This window comes from Coffea arabica, chromosome 3e, assembly GCF_036785885.1.
Source record: "Coffea arabica cultivar ET-39 chromosome 3e, Coffea Arabica ET-39 HiFi, whole genome shotgun sequence".
Lineage (NCBI taxonomy): Eukaryota > Viridiplantae > Streptophyta > Magnoliopsida > Gentianales > Rubiaceae > Coffea > Coffea arabica.
Window position 1 is genome coordinate 5,294,322 of NC_092315.1, and position 25,633 is coordinate 5,319,954.

General features: G+C 35.8%; 6 protein-coding genes and 1 long non-coding RNA gene across 7 annotated transcripts; 2 read left to right on the top strand and 5 right to left on the bottom strand.

Annotated features, from left to right (window-relative positions):
• Positions 1-356: 356 nt before the first annotated feature.
• LOC113736203 (uncharacterized) lies at positions 357-4,037 on the bottom strand. The gene is made up of 2 exons (XM_027263060.2): positions 3,125-4,037; positions 357-887 (listed from the first exon to the last, which is right to left on the bottom strand). Exons 1-2 carry the CDS (start codon positions 3,346-3,348, stop codon positions 830-832), a joined length of 282 nt encoding a protein of 93 aa, XP_027118861.1. The 5' UTR covers positions 3,349-4,037; the 3' UTR covers positions 357-829.
• A 3,059-nt stretch (positions 4,038-7,096) lies between these two features.
• Positions 7,097-11,656, top strand: LOC113736204 (actin-related protein 2/3 complex subunit 2B). The gene is made up of 10 exons (XM_027263061.2): positions 7,097-7,230; positions 7,483-7,549; positions 8,074-8,281; positions 9,323-9,489; positions 9,687-9,764; positions 9,861-9,993; positions 10,072-10,163; positions 10,241-10,297; positions 10,464-10,518; positions 11,300-11,656. Exons 1-10 carry the CDS (start codon positions 7,145-7,147, stop codon positions 11,485-11,487), a joined length of 1,131 nt encoding a protein of 376 aa, XP_027118862.1. The 5' UTR covers positions 7,097-7,144; the 3' UTR covers positions 11,488-11,656.
• Positions 7,993-10,023, bottom strand: LOC113736205 (uncharacterized). The gene is made up of 2 exons (XR_003459661.2): positions 9,904-10,023; positions 7,993-8,404 (listed from the first exon to the last, which is right to left on the bottom strand). It is a non-coding gene; the product is annotated as an uncharacterized lncRNA (long non-coding RNA).
• Positions 11,657-14,203: 2,547 nt separating the features above from the next.
• Positions 14,204-15,073, bottom strand: LOC113737936 (uncharacterized). Its single transcript, XM_027265072.1, has one exon. The coding sequence runs from the start codon at positions 15,071-15,073 to the stop codon at positions 14,204-14,206; it is 870 nt and encodes a 289-aa protein (XP_027120873.1).
• A 2,590-nt stretch (positions 15,074-17,663) lies between these two features.
• On the top strand, positions 17,664-19,224 carry LOC113736206 (protein PROTON GRADIENT REGULATION 5, chloroplastic-like). Its single transcript, XM_027263062.2, has 2 exons — positions 17,664-18,087; positions 18,974-19,224. Exons 1-2 carry the CDS (start codon positions 17,809-17,811, stop codon positions 19,076-19,078), a joined length of 384 nt encoding a protein of 127 aa, XP_027118863.1. The 5' UTR covers positions 17,664-17,808; the 3' UTR covers positions 19,079-19,224.
• A 325-nt stretch (positions 19,225-19,549) lies between these two features.
• On the bottom strand, positions 19,550-22,523 carry LOC113736208 (eukaryotic translation initiation factor). Its single transcript, XM_072084543.1, has 5 exons — positions 22,275-22,523; positions 21,148-21,316; positions 20,894-21,019; positions 19,978-20,043; positions 19,550-19,896 (listed from the first exon to the last, which is right to left on the bottom strand). Exons 1-5 carry the CDS (start codon positions 22,484-22,486, stop codon positions 19,849-19,851), a joined length of 621 nt encoding a protein of 206 aa, XP_071940644.1. The 5' UTR covers positions 22,487-22,523; the 3' UTR covers positions 19,550-19,848.
• Positions 22,524-23,684: 1,161 nt separating this feature from the next.
• LOC113737937 (uncharacterized) lies at positions 23,685-25,076 on the bottom strand. The gene is made up of 3 exons (XM_027265073.2): positions 24,903-25,076; positions 24,241-24,472; positions 23,685-24,133 (listed from the first exon to the last, which is right to left on the bottom strand). Exons 1-3 carry the CDS (start codon positions 25,074-25,076, stop codon positions 23,685-23,687), a joined length of 855 nt encoding a protein of 284 aa, XP_027120874.1.
• Positions 25,077-25,633: the final 557 nt, after the last annotated feature.

A 25,633-nucleotide genomic window follows, 5' to 3' on the forward strand; every position in this document is an offset into this window, starting at 1 on the left:
CTTTATCTTGTACTTTTCAGCTTGATTGCTTTTATATCTTTAGTGATAATGGGAAATTGCTGTGAATCTGTAATACATTGTATTCTTTTTTCAATGCAAATGAAGTAAACAATACCTAAAGAAGGAACTCTGATGTACATGGATCAAATTTATCTTGCTTGTGTAGCATTAGACAGAAAATCCATTTAGTTTATCTTTGCCAAGAAAATCTGGGAAGCATCGTTTATCTTTAATGTTAACCAGTCCCCAATCTCGAATTGTACTCGATGAAAATCTAATCAACTGGGTTCGGAAGTTACAGACAATAATCAGCAGTTGCACAAGGAAATCTTTATTTAGGAAATAGAAGAAAGAAATTGACAAAAAAGTAGAGCAATTATTGCTGCATTATCAAACAAATATCACTAGTATGAGAATCCACCAGAGAACAAATTCTGGTCTCTCCTATTTTTTTCTTTTTTCTGTTTTCGTCTGCAATCTATCAAGTCAATTACACTGGAAGCTTGTAATCTCCGGCAGATGACCAGGACACAGGGATGGGGTGATAAGGCTATTATAGGTCATACGGAAGCCAAATCATGAACTTCTTAATCTACTCTCTATCTAACAGACGAATATTGCTAGTTGCTGCACACCTCCAGCAGGTGAAACCAATTTGCTACATGGTAAAGACCATCATTTTCATGAAATCCAATAGTCTGAAGCTTCAATGATGTTGAAATCATTTCACACTCGGCTCCATGTGAATTGAATTGTCAGCACTCTACCCAAATTTCACAATCTGAGTCGGGCGCAATCCATGATTGTCCAGCAAAATCTCACGAAGATACTACATTATCCTACAGAAGCAGGTATCTGACTCATCATCATCAGACTCACTCACATCACTGTAAGAAAAACAAGAAATTACATCAGAACAACTTCAGTTTATTAAGTAATATAGCCACCGTCTGTTGAACAAGTCTGGAAACCAATTCACAGGGAATTGTCAAATGCCAACATGCATTCCTCAGTACGGTAAATCTATCTCAATATGGAAAGAGGTGCAAACTTTTTTTGGGTGAAATCAAGGTTACACACGTGTATTCCGGTTGCTATTTTCAGTAAGGGTAGAGTGCCAAAGTTTATTATGCACTAAATAAAGCAATGATTCGTTACACTTGTTTATGTCAAGACATAAAGGTTGCCTAGATGTTCAATGGGCTCATGATTAAGTGCATATCCTGCTGTAAGGCATTGAAAACATGGCAACCCCAACAAATTTAAGTGCAAAATATGTGATGTAACTTGTGCCAGAACCATGGATGTCAGAACCCATAACACTGAAGATTCCTATAAAGCAACTTGGTGCCTGGAAAGCTATTCTCCTACACTAAAAGTTAGTGCTGATGGGCACCCACAGTCATGCCAAAAGAAATTTCTTAGCAGCAGCCGTCACATTCATGTCCCAGGAAAAAGTTAATTCCAGGCAAGGTCCCCGAACTAGATTGGCTAAATAAAACAATTCTCCAGCACATTTACTTGTGAAACTTAAATCTTCAAGGCTAAGCATCCCTCTCAAAATCCCCTGCTTGTCCAAAAATTTTCCAGATTCCCCTTTCCTTTCATTCTCTCATAATCCAACTTGGAAAAGTAAAATCTGAAAGCCAGTTAAAGAAGAAGAAAAGGATCCCAAGGACCAAGGAATTAAGATATAACAGCAATCTCCTGTAGAAGTATTATAGATACGATACAATGGAGGACATATTCCTTGATCTTGCAAGCATAATGTCAATCTAAGATTCTCAGAGGAAGGGACAATATATTGATAAAGAATGCAAAACAAAATGAGACAATTACGGGATGCCTATTCAGAAGATAGTACTGTTGGAATGATGACAAGATCATACTTGATTTTGAAATGCCAATGCTAAACAACCAGTGTGTCTCCACAATACACTGACAATCTGAATGACATTATGCAGATGCATCAACTCATCTAATGGCAAGTCAACTCTTACAATTTAGATCCTATAGAATGCAACTAGATCACCTAAATAAGGCAAGTATTGGCATTTGAAAGCACGATATAGTAGGCAAGAAGTTGGCTGCAATCACTTGAATGTAATTCAATCAACTAAATTGCCATTGAGAGTCATGGACATTCACTCACTACGTATGTCATATTTTAGCATCTCACAGTTTTTGTCTCTACCAGATTTAGAGAGCATTGGTGTCCGCTTTTGTCTCCACCAGACAATGGTGCTCCAAATATATCACTACTTCTGCAGAAAACATGCAGTCAGAATGACATCAACCTCCTAATGCCCATCATATCTGACGAAGGCTACCAGCTTTATGTTCCCAATACAGATAAACCATTACAAGGACAAATTTGATATTTAAGAATATAGCTCCAATGAATAATTTCCTGATCCTAGTCGTTTTTGTTTTCCATGAAGCAGAGAATTGGTTGTTTTGTTAGGGAAGGAATTGTCAGGGCCTATGTCAACGAAAAAAGCACAGGAAACACATTGTAGAGTAAACCAGATCTTGGGATTTCACTGCAAAAGAAAAAAATCAAGCTTGGTATTGGGACCGGTCCAAAAAAGTTAACAAGATTCGCCCTATTTAGTCACTTATCTCCAAACAGAATTCAAGCATCAACACAGAGCTCATAACCAGGAATCAACCATCACGAGAATTGGAAATGTAACACGATTTATATGGCACATATTAAACCAATCTATCAGGATCTCCTCGGCATATATAACTGACACCATTCTGCAACACACATCTCAGTTCATCCCACTGTTATTTGCAATTTAACAATCCAATATCCAGTTATGATCCTAAATATGTTACCTCATAGATCTTCCTAAAGCAATCACTTAATGGATCACCCATCAAAATCTCAATGACATGGATCCTCTAAACGCGACTAACTAAATTATGATAAAATTCAGTATCAATGTATCAAGCAGAAACCAACTAATAAGATAGATAATCAAACCAAAGCTCACAGTTAGAAAATCAATTATCCACTTCACCTGAATCCTTTAATGCAACTGAAACTACAAATTCCAGACTTTGACCACAATTTGAGCATCTATAACTCAAAAAAATCGAAAACAAGTAATATTACCTTGGTTGAAATTCCAGGACTTCTGCAAGCTTATTTCCATTTTTATCATTCCACTGAACTTTCCTCCTGGGCTTCCCCGACTTCTTAGACAATCCACCTTCATTATTTGGAGGCAACAACAGCTGTGATTCCTCTTGCTCATCTTTTCCTCCATTCAGTGCAAGATTCTGAGAATCTACACCATTTAAACACTCCTTTTTATCACTCTTACCATTCTTATCCATTGCTATGAGCTTCACTATCCTAGTATTTACAACTCAACCCACCAATCCAAAACCACAACAAACAAGAAGAACACTTGATTGTTAATCTTTAATCAAGAAAACCCATCTCAACCCAATCATCAATATCAATAAATTATCATCCTAAACCATAAAGATGCAATCTTGACAACTAAACTACGGAAATTCAATACAATCGGCATGACCCGATAAAGTCAATGCACATTTCTAACGAATAAAGGAATGAATTTTCAGCTCATGAAAGATTCAAGCAATCAGATTCAGAAACATGAAGGAAGGTTCTTGCAAACCCCAAAAAAGAGATCATATAAAATTGGAAGACATTCTTTTTCCAGCTCAAAAGATTGCCCGGATTTACTACAATGATTAAGAAGAATTTCTGGGTTTTTTTTTTCTTTCAAAAATATAATAGATATTGATAAGGATTGTTCAATAGATTTCCCGAACCCTGAATCTGAAGGACCAAAATTGAAAGAAAGTGTTTGTTTTCTCAATGGGGATTTTGTGCGTCGACTTTTGTTAGTGTTGAAACTTGGAAGATTTTAAAACGGTGCTACATACATTTGATACAACTGTGTGAAAGGAATAGGACACACAAAAAGGGGTCCATTTTGTTGGGGCAATGGGGCCAGCAACATTAATGTAATCTAAATTGAGATCTTTTGAGCAATGCCTTGAATTAAATGAGAACACCTATAAAAAGAGGGAAAGATGAAGCAAAATGAACTTTTAGTCACACCTGTTTTATGATTGGTTAGTTAATTTAATTTGGAACTGTCTCATAGGTTAGCCGATTGGTCAAGTATTCACTTCTGACTATATTGAGATTGTGACCGTTTCCATCTCATATTCATTCACGAGTATCTTGTTAACCTTATCTCAATCAATTTTGGGACATTCAAGAATAATTTCGTACAAAATTTACAATAAATATATTATCTTATCAGAGTAATACGTTCCTGATGGTTATTATTATTTGGTCTAAGACAATCTGGTGCATGTGTTTACTTGAGCACAGAAGCAACTGAGGCAGGTGCACCCGAAGGAGGGAAAAAATGAGAAGAAAAATAGAAAACTACTTGGTCAATATCTGCATGGCATGAAATTTTCAAGATTTTTGGTAACCCAAAACGACATCAGCCTGAACTTATCCTAGGATAAATTTATTTGCTACAATAGGCAACAGGAGCAAAATCCAAAAGAATGGTAATATGAGTTTGTTTGGAAAGAAGATTATTTGAATTTTTTTTTTAAAAAGTAATATTATAATTTTTTTTTTTTGTTATATGATGTATATGAGATGAAAATATGATTAAAAAATAAAAAAAAATTAAAAGTATATTTATTATGCAACCAAAAAAAATAGATTTTCTTAAACAAACTCAAAATAAACGATGGGCCAGGAGAAGTAAGGTCAACCGAAAAACATTAGATTATTGCTGTTTCTCATCATTGTCTTCACAAAACCAGAACCACAAGATAAGCCTGGCTGGCAAGGATGCCCGATACTACAAGTTCAGAGTGGACTTGTTTTTTCTTTTTTTTGTCCACCTTTCATTTATGTACTCTAACAAGGAGTATTATCTGTGAAAAGTTCACTATTACTTGATATCAAGGATTAGATAAGGGATAATTGACCACCATTTATTGAGATATATCGTTTTTGCCTTGTCATTTGCAATGTAAGCAACAAATTTGCTAGTAATACAATTCATGCAATCACTTTTTGGTGAGTTTGAATAGCTTTCTATATGGAGAGCCAAAACCCTTCATCTATGGAATGGCAGAGGTCAATCATGAATGGCAATCGGCAAAGCTCTTATGAAAGAAAGAGTGTCACGCAAACTCAATACAAAACAAAAGCAAATGATTACCCACACCAAATATTCTCCATTTGTCTGTTTTTGTAGTCTATTTTAGTTAATTCAATGTAATTAACTATGAAAGGATGAACCCATCTGTTTTATGTAAAACACATGTTTATACCTTTGTTCTTAAGAGTGGAAGTCTATACTATCATAGTTTTTTTTTTTATTGTAAGCGGGAGAGTTCGAATCCGAAATCTCTTACTAATTAGAGTACAAGTGCCATGTTTATCTTAAAAAAAGGAACAAGAAAAATAAAAGAACACGAGTACATGTCAAAATTAGATAATCGTTTCAGATTCCACTTAGTGGAGTCTTTTGTTCTTTCAATCAAATGGCCCAATGGCAATTCATTTTGAGGAAGTCAAATCATAGTAGTAGTGTCATATCAACCACGATTCATGAATGCAAAAAGATGAATGAAAAGAATTTATGCAAATGCCGAGTTGTTGACCAAAGTAGAACGAGCTCTCAATTTGGAATGGTACTCTAATTGGTTTGGAAGGGTTATTTCGCTGTCACATTTACGAGTCATCGAATCATGCGTCTAACAATTGCGGGAGGGAAGGATATGGAGGTATCAAGAAATCTTAGGATTAAGTGTGTAGTATTTGTTAATTATGTGCTTGCCCACTTGGAATCAGCAAATACAAAGCATCCATGTCCAAAAATTGGCTCAAAAGTCAAAAAAACACGATGCTTTCAATAAAATCAAAGTGCTTCTAGATAATGCAGGTTAGACGACTATGTTGGTGTCCCTTAGTTGTCAACTTCTACTTAAATGTTTTCGGGAAATTTCTCTGTTTACTTGCATTATATCCTTGTGTAGTTGGCCGATGATTATAATCATAGATTTCATCAATTAGACTCAAAAGTTATGTCAGACTTCTTGGATTTTTGTTTTTCAAGTTGAAAACTAAAAAGAACCAAAACCAATTGGTTTCCAATAGATCAAACTCAAATGAAAACAAAAGTGAGCTACATTCTGAAATTTGTATGAATTTTATTACCTACAAGATATGCTAAGTTAATATAAAAAAAAGGAGAAAGAAATCTAGACTTTCTACCAATAATCGACATAAGCTAACCACAAAAGAGCTTTCTTTTGCCTTCTAAGTTAGGTAATTGTTCAGTTGTAACCACATATTCACATGCCTAAGTAGGTAATATGTTCCTTCAAAGTTTAACCAAATCAAGTTGCCTTCTTAGCTTAGTCTTCCAACACATTATGGTTAATCAGTGTCGGTAGAAGCTAGAAAAAAACAAAAAATTATGCTACTTGGGTAGCTATGCCCAAATTTTCACTTGTCCAATCAGCATAAAGAGACAAGATTGCTAGTAAGTACTAATTATTGGTGCCTGAGGAGTAAAAATTCTCAGCTATCATATGTGCATCGAGACCTTGGTTAAAGAATTCAAGATAAGTTACAAGAAGTTATACAATAACTTTTGGCACCATTGCCTCCTGTTAAGCCCACAGTCCATTCTTTAATTTTTGTTGTAGTAGAAAGAAATGAAAAGATAAGGTAAATTATACACTTGTTTGCAGAAGCATTGCAGCTTACATTATATGATCTAACCATAATTTATTTGGATCCAACGACTAATATGTGAAGATTCTCACATGGGGTGCACAAAATGCAGCTTAAATAGTGCAAATTTAGGAGGATCATTCATTGGATGAAGAGTACAATTCAGACACTGATTGGTTTGATGTTTCTTTGACAGGAAGCATTTGATTTGTTGTACGTGTCTGGGAGGGAAGTGAAAGATAGGCTAAAGTATATTGCTTCACAGGTTGCTAAGCATGATTGCAACAGAAGACTTGAGTTTTACTCAAAAAGTGCTCATGCACCGTTCAGGTGTAGAAGTAAATATGTTGTAGACTTCTGTTGAACTTCAAACCTAAAACAATGTCTAGACACAGACAAAAACATAATATGGCATGCTTTCAAAGGGAATCACCAGCATTGAAGGAGATTCTGCTCAGATTATACAGGTCAGGGAAACTTCAATGCTTCTCTGCCTCTGACTATGCTGTTCTGCCAAGAATTGCTGAAATTACTTAGCATGCTTCTACTACATTTTTTAGATATTATTGTCGGAAACTGAAAGCAATGCAGAGGTCAACAGTCCACTTAGTTCAATATGCAATTTAACTCATTAAATGAGTTGAGCTTTTCTTAATCTTCTGTTGCAAAAGTTTTAAAGTTCTTATTCATGATAAGCGGTCATATTTGGTTTGAGGCAGAGCTGAAAAGCCCTTGGAGTTTGATCACCACTTGTATGAATTTGGATCAGTGGAATATCATGTTCAGGTACAGTTAATGAACAGTCTTCAGGTTTCTTCAGTTTCAGTGTCTATTGACCTGTGAAAGTTTGATGCATTTTATTAGTTTCATCTAAAGCATGTGAAGACTTTGATTACTAAAGATACATCATGAGTAAAAAATTCATAAGAGTCATCCTAGTAGTGTTGTATATTGTCCTTATCTTCTACCAATAATGTCCACAAGTTCAGTTCTTGTAGGTCATTGGTGGTTTTCCAGATATATGGCATTGTTGTAATATTCTTTACCTAATGCTGTTCTAGATTACCTTGCTTTCCCTCTTCTCGTAAACATTTCCCTTCCTTTTCAGCCTATCCCCTTCCTACAGTTCTTTTTAATATCATCTTCGGACCTTTAAAGCACTTAGGGTTTAGTCTCAAACCTATATTATGATATGCTAAAATGAAATATTAAACCTTTCATAGGCAGGCTAACGTGTAACTTTTGCATGATCATGTACACATTATTGCATCTCAGAATAAAAATTCTTACAGTTGTTTGATGTTATTTAGGCTTCTGCATCAATTCCAGATAACACCTATTTGTCTATAGCAACGCCACTCCTGTATCAAGACTTCATTCTCTCATCTGGGCTACCACGTTATACATTAGAGATGGTGAAGGGAATCAGCCCTGATGTCATTGAGATAATTGAACCTCCAAAAGAAGGATATAAGTTGACATTGAGACTCAAGTACTCAAGGATTCCACGCAATAAAGGTCAGTAATTTGTCTCCAAAACCAGCAGTTTGCACTTTGCACAGAAGGCCTATCCTCTTGTGCTGAAACCGTTGCCAATGCTTATACAGTTCAACCATGTCATTGGTGCCATTTGTTTCTAACCTGTTTATTCATCATGAAGACATAAAAAAGTTCCCTAAGCGGTTGCCTAAAAGAGGATACAAACAATAGTTACATGATTGAACAAGACTTTCTACTGCCCCTAATTTCATGCCAGGAATACTTCGACAACAGCAAACAATCTGTGCAGAGCTGCTACTAAGACAAGTGATATGTGCAAACGCTAAGTGAAAACTCAAAAATATAGGAGGTGGAAATATATAAAATGTTGGAATAAGTAATTTTGATGTACGTGCTATTAGATTAGTCGTGCAGAATTTCTAGGATTTCTGCTAATTAATAGGATTACCATATATCCAACTTATTGTTCTGTTTCAACTAAAACAAAGATAGAGCATGAGGAAGTATGTAGCTACCTTCAAGATGTTGATTTGTGAACACTTAGTGAACAAACATTTGGATAAGGAATGAAACTGTAAGACAAGTTGACCACATAGAATGATATTGTACTGGAAATGAGGGGGAAAAGGAGAAGGTTACCCCTCTCTTGGTTAGGTTTTCCACCTAGCCGAAACCATTCATTTACTTCTATCGGATTCAGACATTTTTAAGTCTAGAGGAGATTTGGCTAGTCACAATCAAGAATACATCTTACAGCTTCTACTCTCAGTTAGTGGTGAGGTGCTCAGTAGCCTAAAGACTCACCTGAGGATACAACCAACCATCCAATAGGTGACCGCTGCAATCAGTTCATTAGGAAAACATGCGCCTTACTCAAAAGAAAGGGGGAAAAAATGCACCTCACGGGCTATTAAAACATCTACCTCTTATGATGTAGGTACATGATTTAACCCTCTTTTCACTTCTAGCCAGTGCTACGCATGTGATAAAGTTATTGACATTCATTCTATGAATAAAAGTAAATGCGCTCATCAAATTTGCATGACATATGCTTTTCAGGTGGGGTGAAAATGATTGCAAGCATTTCCTCTGTACAAGGTGTCATCCTAAGCTCTCAGCTCAAAGATATGTTAATGAATGTCAATTCACTAGAAGTCTCTCAAGGGATGTACAGACCAGTCAAACTCATTTATCACCCAAGGGAACCTTTCTTTGTCATCAAACAGGTAAATTCATAAGTTCTACTGATTATTGTATGAATTTAACACCAAAGACATCTAAAGCAGAAGCAAAAAATAGACTATCAAATGCAATTGAACATGACGGAGAATTGGAAAATTAAAGACCATATTCCATATTCAATTTTAAAAATGAATACTTCTATAGCTCATGTATACATCCTCACCATTGTTTCTTTTAACAGCCAGAAAAAATCACTGCAGTATTCCCTATGCGCTTTAAAGAAGATACAGATGTAATCATAGCAACAGCTTTCTTTCAGGTAAAACCAAAAACTTTTATCAATGATGGAATAATATTCTTCTTGAAACCATGTTTTGTAAACAATATTTGAAGAAGCTTGAAACATTAACCACAGGAACTCATGGATATTGGAAGCTCAAAAGCATTTGTCAAAGCACCTCATTGCATCTGGTCTCCAATCCCACCAGCTGAGTTGAGAGGAGAGCCCATTGAAGATCTGAGCACCAATGGAGGATTTGTCTCTTTTGGTATTAGCTACACACCTTGTACTTCTTTTATTCTGCGACAAGAATACTAGTACATGATCTTACTTGATTACATCACAGATATCACTGGGCGTCATGTTGAAGGCAAGAGGCTTGACAAAACTGTTTGGAACCTACTTAACTTTTATGCATTTGTGAAATATCATGTAAAGGTAAGAACAAGATTATGTTCTTTAGCTAGATTACTGAACTTCTCTCACCTGCTGAGGCTAAAACAAAGTTCGAACAGAGCACTCGAGGCTTCATTCAAAGAAGGATGAGAACACGATTAGAGAGCTTAGTTGAGGTAACTTGAATTGCACCTACAAGCCTCTTTACAAAGTCCAGAATGATGTCTAACATCATTTTCTTATCTCACCATATACAATCTGGTTTCTGAAGCTCATTGAAACCTTAAATTCGTAAGAAAAACAAGGACATCTAATGAGTCCTCTATTCCTGACAACTCGCAGGTATTGTACAATGCTGGAATAAAAGATGAACATCATATTAAGAAGAAGAATCGAGGTATGGTTGGCTAGTATAGAACTAGAGAAAATCATCATTTAAATAGAAAGCTGTAGTTTGCCATAATATAAGCCATGAAATCAAGAGTCATGAAGAGTTCTGCAATGTTACACTGCACTACTTGTATAACAACCAACAGCACATGGGTTTAGCCCTGTCATCTGGGCCTTTTAGGCTAATGATGGGCCCATATAAAAAGTCACAGCTTTTAGTCTGGGCAACTGCCCATTTGGGCTAAAAATATCAAGGCACAAGAATGACCCTATAAGTATATTAGGCTTGTAGGCTCAACATCCCCTGGTCCAGACTCATGGTTTTCGTTCTTCTTGTTCTTTAAAAGAAATGTTTTACTAACAAATGGTATTAGTAGTGAATTATAAATCATAATTTTAAGTATTGAAAACAAGAATAATTCTAACTAATATCACAAGAATTTTAACTAATAGAAACCATCTTTTTTATAAAGATTTAAGGTGGGTAAAATAATCATAAATTTACATTTCATAGCTAGGAGATATCAGGTCTTTATTGGGTCAAGCGCATCATTCAATGGCCACAACATTACCCATTTTAAATTGCATTTAATACTCAAGCCCAAACCTCACCTAGCCTAATTTCATGTGAAATTTGGCCCTATTTTTGGTGGCTGAATGAACCATTTACTCGTTGTCCTATATGGTTTTTCTGGCAGTCTTGCTTAGTTTTTGCCCATCAATGTCTTCTATCTATTATATTCACTTTTCAAATTAACCTTCTTGATGAATATTATTTTTTAATGCAGGACCTAAAGGAGTTAGGAAATTGCTAAACTTCTCCAAATCCAAGCTACTCAAGAAAAGATACAATTTCATCAATAAGATCAAAAGAATTCGATCTAGAATTAAAATTCATTGGTTCAGTCGTTTCCGCAAGCGATGGTTGAATTTTTCCAGATTTTCTTCTGTAACAAGATATGAAAAACTAAACTAGTATAAGTGCAACTTCACAATAGCAATAATTGTACTTCAATAACTTCTCCTACAACATATTGTTGAGGGTAAATGTACTTGGACAAAAGGTGCCTGGTCTGTGTATCTTTTTCCTTTTCTTTTACAAACTTTGTACTCATCAAAACAGCATTGGTGAGCAGATTATTTCATTTGTCGACTCATGAAATGCTAGTAATGCAGAAGGCATAAAACAGTTTAGACTTCACCATTGTCACAGCTAGTTAGTCATTTCACTGTAATTAGAGCCCACATGGAGAAAGAACTTGAATACCAATTTTCTTGTGGATTAGTGAATTGTAATTTCACTATTGACAAAAGGTCTGATGATTTGTGAACTAAGCATCCAGCATTCCTATATGTGTCAAAAGATGTGCAAAAAAAAAAAAGGAAGAGAATGTATTTTACATTTATCATGTTCAAGATCTTTATCTGGTACTTGGCAAAATAAAAAACTTGCATAAGTCTTTGCACGAATATACCAGTCAGAGGCCATGTTTTTGACAGATAAACTGAAATGCAGCGGTAAAGTTGAGAAAGATTCTGGAGCCATGAAGTTTCAGCAGTTGCATGTTTCAATTCCTGAAGGAGATATAAGCTGAATGCAGACATAAAAGTACAAAAACAAGAAGCTTGGTGGATGGACCAGTTTAATGTGTGACTTAATCTTGAAAGAATAGAAAAGAGGTGCCTACTGCCACTAACAACTGAAATGATCTGGTTTAAGAATTTAAGAGATAAATTACCTCAAAAATTATCTGATGCCGGAGAGCCATTATTGAGCTACTCATGGATGACCCCCAGAAATTGACATTGTAAATGTCCTGATTTAAGTATGTAATGGAAACTAGTATTGCAGATAGTCTGATACCTAATTCTTCAGAATCCTCAAGTCACTCACCAAGTAGGCGAATAAAATCCAATTTTCTGATTCTCAGACTGAAAGAGATATCGAGTTCAAGAGTCTCTTTCTCCTCCCCCCCCCCCCCTCCTCTCTCTCTCCCAGTAATCACATAGTTACTTCTGCAGACCATTTTGTAGAAAAGTTACAACCATTGCTGTATCCCAATTTATCCAATTTATTGGAGCTGTGCAATACAAGCTTTTGGAAGGTTATGTAAACAATCTAAAAGAGGCAGGCATGGAACACTTGAAATTCATTGCAAGAGTTAAGAACAAGAAACAAAATGTTGTTCAGTTAAGTTTCAGTTCAAAGAACCATTGCAGTATCCTAGGGACTATCGTGTTATCTATGTCCCACTAAGTTAGAGTTACTTTGAGGAATGAATATTAAGCAACTAGATCTCAAAATTACTTTTAGACAAATAGATTCTTTATCATCTTTACAGTGTTATTCTAATATCACCACTGATAAAAGATCATAATTTCAGTTTTTCTTTTAAATTTTTTCTAGCAAGGGAGGGGTGGGATTTAAGAAACAGGGAGGGGGACATGGGGATTAGAAACCAGGACCTCTAACTCCTGAGGTATCAACCTTAACCACTCATAAAAGATCATAATTTCATAAAAGATCATAATTTCAGTTTCTTTAAGATATAATCAACCTTAATGAATTTCAAATCCATGAACGTCAGTCTAGTTTTATTTTGGCACTCCACTAAGCTTTGATCATTGATCCAAGAACTATTTCTCATTTCATGCTTTGGCCTGCAACATATTGCTCTTTGTGGATTATGTTTGTACAACTGTGAACTGTGGAATAAGAAAGGCAGACAGTTTCATCCCAACATATCACAAGAGAGGTACATACTGATTCCAGAAAACTTTCTAAGTCTGACAACGAATACAGGTGAATAATTGGTTTTATCTAGTAGTCCACCATTCCAGTTGAGCTATTCAATTCAATAACCAAACGTAAGAATTTCTGCATGTTTTCCACCATGAAGGCATGAAACAGAGAATTCTAATCAAAGTAAAGAGTAAGCAGGATCAAATATCAAATTACTAGACCTCTTTTTTCTGGGTACAGTACAAATTTCTGTCATCTACAGGAGTTTCGCGTAAAGCCTTGCGCAGGTATAAGTTAAAGACGTCCCTTTTGTTCTCTATTGATACAATAGAAGTAAGTTGCTCAGTTGGCAGTTGATTTTTAACAAGACTGACTATCCTTTATGTTAATTCTTTTATCTTAACATCTTTTTACATACTGAAACATGCATAAAACAGAGGTAACGAAAAAGATGAGAGCAAAAGTACTCTCATGAAAGCAGTAGTGTATCAAAAGCAGTAAGGATTTTTTGCACTTTGCCCTGTTCAAAGTGGCAACTGGTTAGAAGTTATAGAGTCCTAATTATACAAAATTGTGCTCATTATCTACTAGTAACTTTTTTATAGAGTACATTGCGAAAATACACAATTGCGGAGATGTAAGCATAATACATGGTTAAATATCCAATCAATCTTTAGCCAAATTTTCAAAAGTAATTTATATACTGATGACTATGAGATATATTCAAAAACGTATACACATACATGAGTATATAAACATGAAACCAATGACAATAAAGAACACTGACAACTCATTTCATTGAAGCATAAGTCAAGTACAAAATTCTGTATAGCAGCAATGTTTGCTGAGAAAAATGTCAAAGTATACCTGTCTGTAGAGAACAAGGAATAATTTTTTGCCAGATTTTCAACTCAAAGTTCCTACCTAAACTTGTTTACCAGTAAAATCCTCATTCTATCTCAAATATAGGGAGTGGATTCATCACAATACCCTCTGATGATCCAATCTGAGATAGCAATGGTCCCGTTACCTCCCGAGACCTGTTACTCCTATGTCGATGCAACAATCCAAGCAATGAGAAGCTCATGAACAAAACCAGTGCGGTATGCACAACGAACAGCAAATTTGTCAATGCCACACCCCTCAACTTGTCCTCTTCAAGCTCACACTTAACATCAATCTCCCTATTTCCCCGACTCACTGCCATCTTCTCACACCCTTTTAGACTAAATGCATCAGTATACAAAGACATTCCCACTTGCAGAACCCAAACAGCCTTCAGAACAAGCCCAGACGACAGCAAAAAATCAGCGAAAAATGCCGATGGGCTGATGGACAAATACAAGCAACAAGCAGCACAAACAAGTGCTAATCCACCTAAAAGCTCATAAGCAACTCCACCAAGTCCCAAAATCCCTTGCCCGTTCATGTAATACTCAATCACAAAAGCAATGCCACAAAGTATAAACACAAAACTCTCAGGAATTACATAAAGATCCAAACTTTCTTTCAAACTTATAAGAACTAAGAGGGCCCAGAAGATGAAGATCAACAAAGATTGTGCCAAGAATGAGAATCTGTAATTGGGGTGGCCTGAAATTGCAAAAAATAAATAAATGTGGGAAAATGAGGCAATTGGGAGGGCTAAAAGAAGAGCGTACATGTCCCCATTTTTCCACTTGGGTCCTGAAAAATACCATGCTTTTGATGTAAATTGAGATGGGTTTTGGAGATACAGTGACAGTGAGAATATAAGACGGCGAATGCCGACTGGGAAAAGGAAAAGGAACGCCAGAAAATGGGTTGCAAACAATACCATTCTTGATTCTTGCAGAGTAATAGGACTGATTTCTTGTTTTTGTGTTTTTTCAAGGATTTCTTTGAGAATTTTGTGGATTGAATTTGTAGAATCTGCAAACGAAATTAAATCAAATAGGGAAGAATTATGTAAGCTACCTTGATGATGGAGAGGTGTGGCTTGACAATGGATGGAGAGCTTGGTCAGCAACGGAAGAGGGAGAGCAGCAGAGTCAAAACTCAAGAGTAGACCTTCAAGTTTCAATATTTAATTTGACCCCATCATTTTTTTTTCAATTCATCTCTATCCCATGAAACTTTTGAGTTCTTGCACATGGCCTTCAAGGTGATTCACTCGCTAGAACTAATACAGTATATATTTCATCTGTGTTGTCATTTTGTCATTTGTGTGTTTTGCATTTTTTTTTTTTTTGACTTGTTTTCAATTTTTGTGACGTGTGTGACCATGTAGCCTTAAGCATATCTCCAACTTGGACTAATTCATCAGAGTTAAAGATAAATATTTTTGTTTTTTGGAGTCAAAATTTGTGTGCATATTGAACTCAAATCAATGCTTAAGTGGAGATTTTACCCTAAACTTCTTTGTGAAAACATTTTGTCTCTAACTGAGCACCTTTTTAACCAATAATAATGACAAAGCTTTCATGGATGCAGATTCAAAGAATGAAATGAAAGGGAGATTACAAGAATGGCACCCCAGTGACTGTAACTAAGCCAAGCTTTCATGGATTGGAGATTCCAAGAATGGCATCCAGTGACTGTAACCAAATAGTTCCAACATTTTAAAAACAAATGCATTCTTTTACCAGTTGAAAGAATTTTCCAAAACAAATTCAAATGCTCTCTTATTTCTTCAAGTAATTAAAAGGGAATGCAGTTCGTTTTTACTTTATCCCAAGCTAGGACTTGATGGTTACCTTAGCAACTTTTCTGTGGATAAAGACTTGATCCGAGATTAATTAGTAACAAAAGAGTGTAATTGTTACAAACTTGTTTAATTACTTGAAATCTAATGTTAAACGAGGGAAAAAATTTATTGAGGAATCTTTTGTTTTGCCTGGATGATAAAGAGAAGAAGAACATGAACGCTTGATGAATATGAGCATTGTAGTCTAATCATCTCAATCGTCAATTGTAAACAAAGTCATTTCCTTCCCCTTTTTTTTTGTTTTCTTCTGTTCGATGAGCTTTTGAATTCAATTAAGTTCGATGAGCTTTTGAACCTCAAATATTAAATTCTAGTTCGATTCGTTAAATAATTCAGACGGCTCGAACTTGATCTCAAATTCGATCAACATGAGTTTGAGTTCGAATTTTAATTGAATAAGATTATAAACTACTCGATTAAACTCGATTCGTTTACACCTCAACTAAAACAACCAAACAAAATATGAAAAAGAACTTCAGGACTTGAATCACATTATATTGAATTCCCCTCTTCATCTATTCCTTTCCTTCCAAGTTCCAGGCTTCCAGCCAGTAAACCAAAACAAATGGTCTCCATACGAAACACAAACAACAGTCTACTCTTTTTTCATGCTGCAACTCAATGTCCATGAATTTGAAAAGTTTTGGTCAAGTTTGACCTTTAAATTCATGAATCTTGATGTCCTCATTATTGTACCAAACGAGCAAGAAGACACGTTTCAACGATACAAATATGAAAACTATTTCAATCAAAGTTTACTTCGTATCTTGTTTTCCTACCACACTTTGAACTTTCAAAATCATTGTTTACAACCAAAGTTATGAATCTTCTGGTTGCCAAGCACTTTCTTCCGACATAAACATTTACGGCCAGAAATTGATTCAAAGCCACTAAATTTGTGGTTAGCCGACCCACACTTAGCGGCTTAGGCTGCCATGAGCAAAAATAATGTTCACATTCATGAAGAAAAAAAAGAAAGAAAATACGCAAGTTTGAGAATAGCATTTTTTTGTGAACACGACAACAATCCTGTACGTTGATTTATAAATTGTTTCTTGTAATTTTCCATAGTTAATCAGGTCCTAATAAATGGGATTTCCTTCTTCTTCTTCTTTTTTTTTTCAATTCCCTTTTGCAGTTCTTGATAAATGGATCCTTTTCTTCTTCGAATACATTTTTTTCCTATAGTTTCTGAAGCTTTTGAGAAATTCACCTGACGAATAAAAGTGCCAATTAAATACTACCAGGTGAAACTTTGTCTCTTGACAGCATCATAAAACCGCATAAAATTTGTGTTGGTAATATAGAAAATGAAGCAAAGGAAATGAAAAATTTTGAAAATGAAGAACTCACCCAAAAAATTTTGTTCCCATTTTTCATATATTTCATTATTTGCTTCCGAGTTATGGTCATGGACTTCAAAAAAATTATGGAGGGCTCCACAAGAATGGGAAAGAACCACAGAAATAGCAGAAAAAGATCCTCGAGCTCGAGGGGAAAGGATTCTATTCAAGTAAAAATACACGGAGAGGAAAATTACAGGCAAAAATCCAAGCCACCTGCCACCAGCATGCATGCGTGGCTCTTAATATCTCCTCACATTTCTCCAACTCTTCTATCCAATAAAAACCACAGGCTCTCATACTTACACCTCTTCATCATCACATCTTCTCACGACAACAGGACAGCATCAAAACTTCCGAAGACCGCAACGTAGATTAAAAGAAAAGTAAAACAAGAAAACCTCTGTGCTTAGATTTCTTAATTAAGAGGAAATCTTTCAAGTTAGGTCTACTTGTGATTTTTCAATGGCTGCAGCAGTTTGTGCGACTGGGTTTAAAGGGGGTTTATCATCTTCTTTTCATGGAAGTTGGGGAAAATCAGTGGGTGGGGAAGATTATCCCATGCTAGCCAAGACTGTTCCTAGCCATGTTCGAGTGGGGAAGCCGGTCAGATTACAGCCGATGATGGGAAATATTAATGAAGGAAAGGGACTGTTTGCTCCTCTTGTTATTGTTGCACGTAACATAATTGGCAAAAAGCGATTCAATCAGTTCAGGGGAAAGGCCATTTCTTTACACTCACAGGTACCAAGCTGAGCCACCTCCAATATTAATTTTTCTTAGTGATTTTCTTTGCTAATTGACATATTTCTTCCATGAGAAACAATTATTGGAGTTTGAACATAATATTTCCATGAGAAACAATAGTTGGATGATTATTTTAGGTTTTTAAAACTTGCAAGATATTATGTAGGGTGGTTTCTTGTGAAAGTTTTTAGCTTTATTTAAGGGATTTTAAGTGACATTTTAATTGAAAAATATTGCCTGGCCACAAAAAAGGCTGGTACTAGCATTTTAGCCTTTCTTGTTTTTATACATACAACCTTGGACGGATGATGCAATTGTGTTATCTTCAATATTTTCTGCCGATGAACTTGTTATGTTCTCCGAGCAATTTTCCTCTTTCTCTGCTTTTGGATTTCAAGTTCGTTCAACAAATTTCTGTTAATTATTATTGAATCAAATATTCTAAAATGAATCCTGAGTAATTTAGATAATTTTTTGAAAAAAATACTTAATACTTTTTTGATGTGATGTATATAATAAAATTAAAAAATGTGTTTGTGAGGCAAATGAATAAAATTTGGCGAACAATTACTATCCATACGAACCCATCTCGATATCCTTGATATTATCTAGGTAACTAGAATAACTAGATGTAAAAGAATGCCTCTACTATTCTTTTGTTTGGATATGAATTTTTTTCAAATATTATTTAACTTATATCATAAACACATTTTCAACAACTTTTTATACTCTTAATTACCTTTTTATCTCACATACATCATATAAAAAAATATTATAATATTAATCCCAATAATTTTCTATCCAAAGCATTTCATACTGAGACTACTATTATGTGCCAGTTTTCGCTTATGTAACTTATGAGTAACAGGACTCGCAATTTCAGGTAATAAATGAATTCTGCAAACAAATAGGAGCAGATTCAAAACAAAGGCAAGGGCTGATTCGATTAGCCAAGAAGAATGGAGAAAAACTTGGATTCCTTGCTTGATATGGTACATTCTCCTCACCACCATGGACACAGGATTATCAATGCTTGAGAGATTGTGTAAACTGCCACTGCAATATCTGATGTTCTTCTGATACCCAGAACATAATTCACATTGTCATCTCATTTATAGTACACATCTTCACAAAGGCTCCACGGTTAACCACAAAGTGTACGCAGGCATATAGGTTGCTTAGATTGCATTTTCTGAAGTGTTTTTGATAAAGAAATTACTGTAACACTTTTAGAACATAATGTATGTAAAATGAAAAAATGATCGATAAATGTTTAAAATAAATGTTCACAGAAAATGAAACAAAATTTTTGACAAAAATAGAAATCCAAACAGTACCAAAAAGCAATCCGGAATTCTAGTAACTGTTTATAAGTACGGAGAATTCCAATATCCAGTCAAAACTCAGTCAAATTGCGTAAAACCCCTTTGCTTGAAGACAATTAGCAACTCACACAAAGGGAAGAAAGGCAACAATCTCAGTATTACTAGAATCAAAACTGGCATCTGACAACGTTACATTGAAACAATATATATTTTTTTTAAAAAACACCTAGATTGCAAAGGTCAAAACTGGCGCATGATAATGTTACATCAAAATTAAAGCGCAAAGCAATATCTTCTACATCAATTTGCAGTGACACAAGTGGTGGGGTGTTCCTGATTGTCGTCATTAACCGCATCTCTACTTAAATGCCACACACACATAATTTTGAGTATAATCAGGTGCCTGTTAACACTGTCGATTTCAAGTGCATATTCACACACTATATCGATTTTTTGCTGATCTTTCCCTTTTAGAATCATCCTGCCATATACAAAACGAGCTTGAGAAAGAAAAAAATATATATCATGACATGAGAAACTTAATAACCCAAATAAAACTTACATGAAAACTGTAAGAGATCTTATCTGTGACGTCAAGGATTTCCTTCCATTTCCTTCCAATGCTCATCTGGATCACAAAAACCAGGCCTAAATTATTATTCTTCTTAATGAGCAGACAGAAGAAATCAAGAAGTTCCAATGAGACGCTTAGGGAAATATTCAATTTGTGAAGGTATTCAGTGATGAGAATTTCAAGCATGGCCAATTTTGGAACTTTTCAGATTCTAGGAATATCTTTTAATAAGTTCTACAGTCTAACTGAAAACACTCAATGGATAAGAAGTTCCAAAAGAGATACAATAACATCCAGTTAGGAGATTAAAACCCTACACACACCGCCCCCCCAACCCCCACCCCCCAAAAAAAAAATGCATGAGTTAAAAAGTTGCTCCTAGATTTGACAATCCAAACATCAACAGCCAACTAGAAACTCAATTTGCTTTAGAGGATGTAAATTTTTTGATAAAGATTACACCTATCTAGTCTTGGAATCTTATCATGCTAAGTGCCTAAAACTAATCCACGTACAGTTAGGGCTCATAAGAACATTAGGATACCTAGTATAACCATCCAAAGCTAGCCTTTGCCAGGTTTATGCCCATATCTTTGTTCAACAACTGTAAACTGCACCCCCCCCCCCCCTTTCCCCTCAACAAAAAAATGGAAAAAGAAGGAGAGAAGCTAGGGAACCTTGATGCTCTAAATGCTACACACTTTGAAAGATTCCTCAGGGATTATCCACATATTGTCATAATTAGACTACACAACTAGAACCAATACTAACAATAGAAGCTTAACAACAGAAAATAATGCTAATTTAAATGCATTTAGACCATATTAAAATCTGCAGATATACGTAATTAGAAGCTAGTATAATATGAGAATATAAACATAAGATAAAACTGTAAGACCAAAACCTGAGCAGCTTCGTTGGTAGCAGTTTTAGTCCAGAGTGAAATCTTGTCCTGCCTTTGACGCACACTGGCAACCACTCCACATATCTCATCAGCCTCATCAAATTGCTCCCCAATTAAAGCCATCAACTGTCCAGCAGAATTCCATAGGTTAATCAACAAGATAACAAAAAACTCAGCTCCAAGACCTTGTTTTAACAAAATACAATGACATAAAAGCATCAACAAAAAGTCCAAAAAATAAATAAGATCTTTACAGTTTCGAGCCACATGTTATCAAGATTAGCTTTTCTGTTGCTAGTAACTGTCCACTTGCCTCCACCAGCACACTCAGGATCTTCCCATTTTGGCTCTATCCCAGCTTTGAACAAGTGAAAGTCTGCGTTTATCACTAACTTGCTGGGTCTAAATATCTGATCATACAAGCTGCAATAAAAGCTGTTCTTTTAACCGACACATAACAACAATTGAATCTTACATCCAGTGTTAGTTTTACCATGATGCTACAGGTACATATGAAAAACCTGAATGTTTATAGTTAATTGATGTTTAACACGACAAAAGAGACATTATGTGCTGTCAGTTAGGTTGAACGATTTTGAAGAATGTAGCATTCTCTAATCGAGCTGTCCTATTCAGGACACCCAGTTTTTGTCACGTTAGCGCCGCCCCGCCCCCCAACAAAAACAATAAAAAAATCCCACAATTGAATCAAAAGTTGGATCTATTCGCCCGTGGAAAACTTTTAGTTGCTAAAGTTAGGAGAAATCAGCTTTTATTGGAAATGAGGAGACCAGGTTGCGAGCCAAACCAGGACTTGTACACTTTGCATCAGCTTTTCACATTTTCAGGGAACTATAATATAGTTGATTCATATCGTTGTACAATTCTGAAAAGTTTCCTCTATCCCAAATTTGAGGGAAACACAGATTTATCTTGTCAGATGCGCTAAAAGCAAAAGTGTTCGATTTTGTTTAATTAAAGGGCAGTCACTGCTACAGTTATTATTCTGACAATCCAAACCGCATTAGCAAAAAAGAAGCTGTCTTTTTCATTTGCATGAAAAAGAACAAATACAGATTCTAAATATTTTTCCCCCTCGTACAACCAATTACAGGATCAGTTAAAAAGAAATTTAACCTAAAACAGATACACTTTAGTAATTAATCTTAACCGTCAATCTATAAACACAATGAAATCAACAAATCTGACTGATAAGAGAAAGAACATACCGAATTCTCAAATTTATAATACTGAAGCCCTAGAATCCAATAAAATTCAGAAATCTGAATCAATCACACGAGATACATACAAAATATATACGTAAAAATTTAACAACATGAATTTATCAACAAATTTGTCCATGTTTGAGAGGATAATATACCTCCAGAATTCTTCAACTGTGTCGAAGGTGTAGAGCCTGCGCAAAGAGCTTCCCCAAGCTGCTCCTTGTTGTTTTGGCTTAGATGGGTTATCGCACCAAAACGACCACTTTCTCTCCACCTTATGCGGCAATTTTGCAGCTGCGTCCACCGTGGCCGGCGGTGCATCGGCCGATGTTGTTACCTCTACAGCCGCCGCAGCATCGCTCGCCATTTCTCTCTCTGTTTCCAGATTTCTTCCCCTTGTCTCTCTTAAGTTAGCGTTTTGATGGGATGTTGACTTGGGCCTCAAATTTTGGTTGCCCAATCTTGGAGGTCCAATAAGCACCAAAGGTGGAGCGGTTCAATGGTTTTGGATGCTTGCCACTTGGTCTGGACTCGATGAATACACTTTTTTGTTGTTGGGTTGTTTATTTGTTTGTGCGTTGGTTGTTTTTAGAAAAATTTTAATATGATGAACCAAAAGACTTCGTTTGCATTAATTATTTTTGGGATGTTTTTGAAATATTTTATTGTAACAGTTTATTGTAGCAGTGTATATTAAAATTTTTTTGAAATATTTGATATACTAATATGGATGGGATCTTTTTTGAGTTCTTGTGTTGGGATATGCAACTTTTTCTACATATTTTGCTAGATTATGTTTGATATCAAAATAATTTAGTTATTAGAAAAATAAGGATATTTGTTAACCAAAGATCATGTTGGTTTGTTAACAGATATTTTAGATAAGATTTGCTAGTAGAAGGAGATTATATTTTGTTGAGATTTTTAGGATAATTGTTAGTGGGATATTTTGCTAGTTTGTTTCATGTAATCACTATAAATAGTGAGTTGATGAATGTAGAACATAAGCTCATTTTCCACCTTCAATGGAAGTCTCTTATAAGTTTTTTTTGCAACACTAAGGTGTTGTTTCTTAGTTTATGCCCCAAAAAACCAACATCTTGTATATTACCGTAACATTGTATTTGAAAAAACTTGGGGTCCATTTGGATTGGTTGTTTTTGGGGTTGTTTTTTAAAAACTATACTATTCATTTTTTGAAAAACAGCAAATGTTGTTTGGATTAGCTGTTTTTGAGAAACGGCTTGTTTTTCAAAAACAAGCTTGTTTGGATTTATCTGTTTTTGAAAAACAGCTTGTTTTTCAAAAACAAGCTATTTTTATTAGCTATTTTTGAAAAACATCCATTCAAATTGGGCATTAAAAAAATCAATAAATTTCATTCACCAAAATACTTTAGCAGTACACCACTGGTATAATTAAAAGTAAACTTAATAGATAGAAATTTTGCATAAGTGTACATGCCATATACAATAGCCACCGTGGAACCATTATTTATGCTTTGCCATTCGCAATCCGCCCACTAGTTACAAAAGCACTACATAGATAACGACAAAATGGAGCTACTAATGTTGGTGATAGTACATGCTGTTTGCCAAGGCGCTCCTGAATTCATTCCAACCAGCAATTCCTTGAGGCGACATATCCAGTGGTTCTGTGCCGGCCATTTGATCCACCACATGATTTATATTATCTGCCTGTGCTGCAATAGTCTCTTCTTCAACAAAATATGCATCATTCGGGACATTATCACGCATAAAGTTGTGCAATGCACAGCAAGCCAGGACAATATTATTCTGTGTCGCCATCAAATAGTTCTGCATGGGGCCCTTAAGTATCGGAAATCGCTTCTTAAGAACACCAAACGTGCGTTCTATAATGCCCCGTAAAGATGCATGGCGTCTGTTGAAAAGTGTTCTTGCTGCCCGCTCCTGTTGGGTTCCCCGTGCACCCCTAAAGGGAGCCATAAATCCTGGCATGTTCATGTATGCTGCATCGACCGCATAATACTTCCCTGCACACAAAGTAATTATAGTTAAGTGCATTATAGATATTACTAATAAATGTTTTAAGAAATGTCATGCGATAAATTCCAAATGGATGATTTAATACCCAAATTACCTTCTGGTGGCCGTGGAAAAGCACAATTAGGATCAAGTAAGACATCTTTTAAGATCCTAGAATCATGTGCGCTACCCTCCCACCCTACCCTGACATAAGTGAATCGCATATTATGATCACACACTGCTAATATATTTTGCGATAAGCCGCCATGCCTATTCTGATAACGCTCCCTGTCTTCGGCTCTACACCAAGCTGAAACATGCGTTCCATCAATAGCTCCAACACAATCCTAATCAGAATAAGTAGACGTTCAGTCTCATATAGATTATAATTAATAAGAGATTTCACAAAATATCTCTAACCTTAAACCAGGGCCAAAACGTAGCACTGTTCTGTATTCTTGGATTCGTCGTGTGATAATCTATCGGCCGGACAAAGTGGCGTCCCAAGCGAACGAGAGATCGAAGGCATCGTCGTAGATGACGGTCCGTGGTCTCGGTTGTGCGTTGGAATCTCTCGGCTAGCACCCTATGTCGCTCGTTATGGCTCAAGCAAAGAAGGCAAATGGCGAGAGACTCGTGAATGCCTACCCGTCCTGTCGGGTGGGGCTCCCAATAGCCCCTCTCAATCAACAAATCACATAACTGCAGGAAAAGCGGAGCTTCCATTCGAAGGTTGTCGAATATTCTATCTCAATGGCCGTTTATGAGTTCTACAACCCATTGAGCACCCGACTGTGCACCATCTCGAATTCGTCGGCGCTCCACAGGGTTTAGATATGGGTCGAATAGAGCCAAACCAGCAAGCACAAAGTAGATGAAAGTCAAAAGTATCTCCTCCTCATCTCCTTCGTCGAAGAAATCCCCACCTTGCAAATAATCCTCATACTCCATTTCCAAATGTGATCTCGGCAGCCAAAGTCACTCATGGTCCTGAGAAAAAAGGTCATTTTCAAAAGGCATGATCAACAACAACGCCATTATCTCCTAATTAAAGCATACTGGCAAATAGCTATATAGCATCAGCAAATCAAGAAGGCAGGTTATATGCTATTTCGGGCAACAAATCTGAAAAAAAAATCCGCCAGTTTAATTTCTGTTTATATGGCAATAGCTCTTGGAATATATATTCACCACAGTTTTTGAAGATTCCAAGTCAAGACAGCTACTAACAAGCCAATAAGTGAATATTTGGACAGCAACAAAACCTGTGAGATAAAAACCATAAAGGACAGCATGTTACTTTGCCATTTCAGTTCACAACATTTGTAGCTATGAACAAATGCCTTAAAATGAGTAACCTGTTGTTAATGAAAACTAGCACCACATTCCTAATCCTATCCTTAGAAATTATCCCACAAAGTCATCCCCAAAAATATATAAGCACCACATGGTTTTAAATAGTAACCAACAGAGGACCAAACACAATTAACTCAAATCCTGCGTTTCGA